The 2,654-nt window shown below is 33.2% G+C and overlaps 1 protein-coding gene across 2 annotated transcripts in view; it reads left to right on the top strand.

Annotated features, from left to right (window-relative positions):
• The first annotated feature begins 2,253 nt into the window (after positions 1-2,253).
• Positions 2,254-2,654, top strand: part of LOC106685642 (uncharacterized) — a 13,547-nt gene continuing 13,146 nt past the window's right edge. For both annotated transcript variants that reach the window (XM_014428437.2, XM_014428438.2), the window contains exon 1: positions 2,254-2,478. In XM_014428437.2, coding sequence (XP_014283923.1) covers positions 2,312-2,478 — 167 coding nt within the window. In that variant the 5' untranslated portion in view covers positions 2,254-2,311. The remainder of the gene's footprint in view (positions 2,479-2,654) is intronic.

Genomic DNA, 2,654 nt, shown 5'->3' with positions numbered 1-2,654 from the left:
TTATTTTTATTTATATATTATATGCGATATAACACGAGGAGGCCCCTCACCTCCGGACTCAAATAGTTGCTGAACGGATAGCTCATATGTAAAATTAAATATAACAGGTAACCTTTAAATACCAAAGGTAGTAAAAGGTAAGACACAACACGAATTACTTTTTCTTTTTTCTTATTTCTGTTTTAGAGGGTTCGGAAAAAAAAAAAAAATTTCACTATTATTAATGGTCTGATCTCACATTGTCGTCTAATAGTGAATTTATTTAGCGGGTCACTGGAGAGGATCTGGGAGGGTGAATTCAGGAGAGTGAATTTGTTGATCGGGTGAATTAAAAATTGAGAAATGGTGAAATTGAAGGAACAGAAAAGGGAAAGAAAAAAAAGGAATGAATTGAAATATTTGTATTTGGTGTATACACCGAAATTTATTGTAAAAGGATACTGTAGGGAAAAAAAACTGTTTTTTATCATTTTATTATATCATGTAATTATATGTAATTTACATATGTCCGATTACGGATTGATAAGTATGCTGTGTATGTAGCAGCCTGATGTATTTGGGCAGCATAGATGAATAAAGTATTTCTCTCTCCTAGCTAATAACAAACAGTAAATCCAAACTCGGATTATCTACATTAGTCAGAGTGAAAAAACAGAACATAAACGACAATACTTACTTAATGAAATAGAAGAAGCAAAAAATTATATATCTTATTGTGAAAATAGCTATCCTGCTCTAAATATAAGGCTTGAGTTGGATATATAAAAAGAAGTTTAAGATCCGATTGTGAGGGTACAGACAAAAATTCATACAACTCGTTAATATTGCTTAGTTTCGGCATGTACCGGATTCGGTTCTCATAATACGCGGGGCAGTTTGTTAAAAAATGGAAACAATCCTTCAGTGCCGTTCCATCACAAGCTGGACAAAGCTTCTGCGGGTCTAAAATATATTTGTGTGGACCGACACTGCGAGTAATTGCATATTTACCGGATAGTCTTAGTTGGGCAATTATTCTCAATCAAATCATTTAAATCTAGTGTCTATGGAAGTATAGCCTCATAATCATAGCTTCTGTTTTATCAATATTAAAAAATAATCCCCACTTTCAAGGTATTTGGATTTTTTTAAAAGCATCTTTAAGCCCATTATCAATTCGATGCCTAAATCGCATTATTCGAAAAAAGGGCTATATCAACCTTTTTAATTTTTGCTTAATCACTCATAAAGAGATAAAATAATGATATAGAATAATTTATACTGTCATATTTATTATTATCATTAAGTTTTTCAAATATACACAACGCTGAATTGAGGTAATTGCACCTGGTAAATATAATTCAGGTTAAAGTATTGCAGTGTATAAGATGGGCGAGTTAGGTTGTTTACACGTACACCTAGGACGTTTACCCGTCGGTTCGGTATTTATTAACATTTTAGGGATCCGCTCGTCACTAAGCTCTAAAACCTTATACGCCGTAATGTTATAACCTGAATTATATTTACTGAGTGTAGATCCCTTAATTCAGCATTGCGTAATATTCTTCTAAATTCTCCCGTTAATTAATCCTTTTTCGGTTCGAATGTTTTGCGTAATACTTAGTGTAAGGGGCCACGTCTCGCATCCATAAAGAACAGTGGGATGGACAGTAGTTTTGTAAATTATAATTTTTAAGTTTTTCGATAGAAGGCGCGAGCTAAACAGTTTCGAAATTGAAAAATAACAAGCATTTCCCGCCTTCAAACTAGCTTTTATTTCCTCAATTTCGTTTTTTCTTGTCACCGTAGAACCTAAATACTTAAACATATCAACCTATATTTCCTCCTATATCTAAATCACCGAAATTTCTAGCGTTTCTACTGTTAACTATATATTTTGTTTTATCCGTATTTATTTTAAAACCTAGTTCCTAACTGGAGTTTATTAACGCTGTTGTATTTAGTTCTATACTTTCCTTGTCCTCAGTCAATAATACCAAATCATCAGTATACCCAAGCACCGATATATTGCCACCCAAAGTTAAACCCTTTTGGGTATTCATTCCGATATTCAGACCGAAACGTAGGGAGGATTGTGTTAAAACTGATTTAGTAGAATTGGGTTTCGAGCGGTGTCACTGGAAGGATCTCGGTCTTTATTATTATTATTATTTTTATCATAAGTTTTTGATGACGCATGAAGCATTGTTGGATCTGTTTTCAATTAGATAATATAATAATACAAAGGTGGAATATTATACGATATAATTTAAAACAGATGTTTTGTTAAGTTAGACCTTTTTAAGACTTACTAGGTTATAATAATATAGGAATGGAATCCTATACTGGGTACTTGTACAGAGAAGATGCTTGCTACAAGAAGAAAGACGGGCTGGGGGACGACAAATCCCGAACATGTACCGGAGGCCGATCTATGTTTGCTACAGAACCTCACAAGGATTCACAGCTTGTGAAGAACAACTCTTCTAGGCTGAACAGGTAGTTGATATAATAATCACAGCCTTCACGATAGGCTGAATAAAAATATTAATATAAATTCTAAGGTGTATACATATATATTTACATATGTTACGTGATGAGGGTGCGGTCAGTGGGGAGTGTATACATATTTGTTAGATGTTTATTTTTTTTCTGTCGATCTGTATTTTTTTTTA

This window comes from Halyomorpha halys, unplaced genomic scaffold (genome assembly GCF_000696795.3).
Source record: "Halyomorpha halys isolate HHAL.00 unplaced genomic scaffold, Hhal_1.1 Scaffold720.1, whole genome shotgun sequence".
In the NCBI taxonomy this organism is placed as follows: Eukaryota; Metazoa; Arthropoda; class Insecta; order Hemiptera; family Pentatomidae; genus Halyomorpha; species Halyomorpha halys.
The sequence above is the reverse complement of the archived record's forward strand: the minus strand, read 5'-3'. Positions and strand labels throughout refer to the sequence as shown.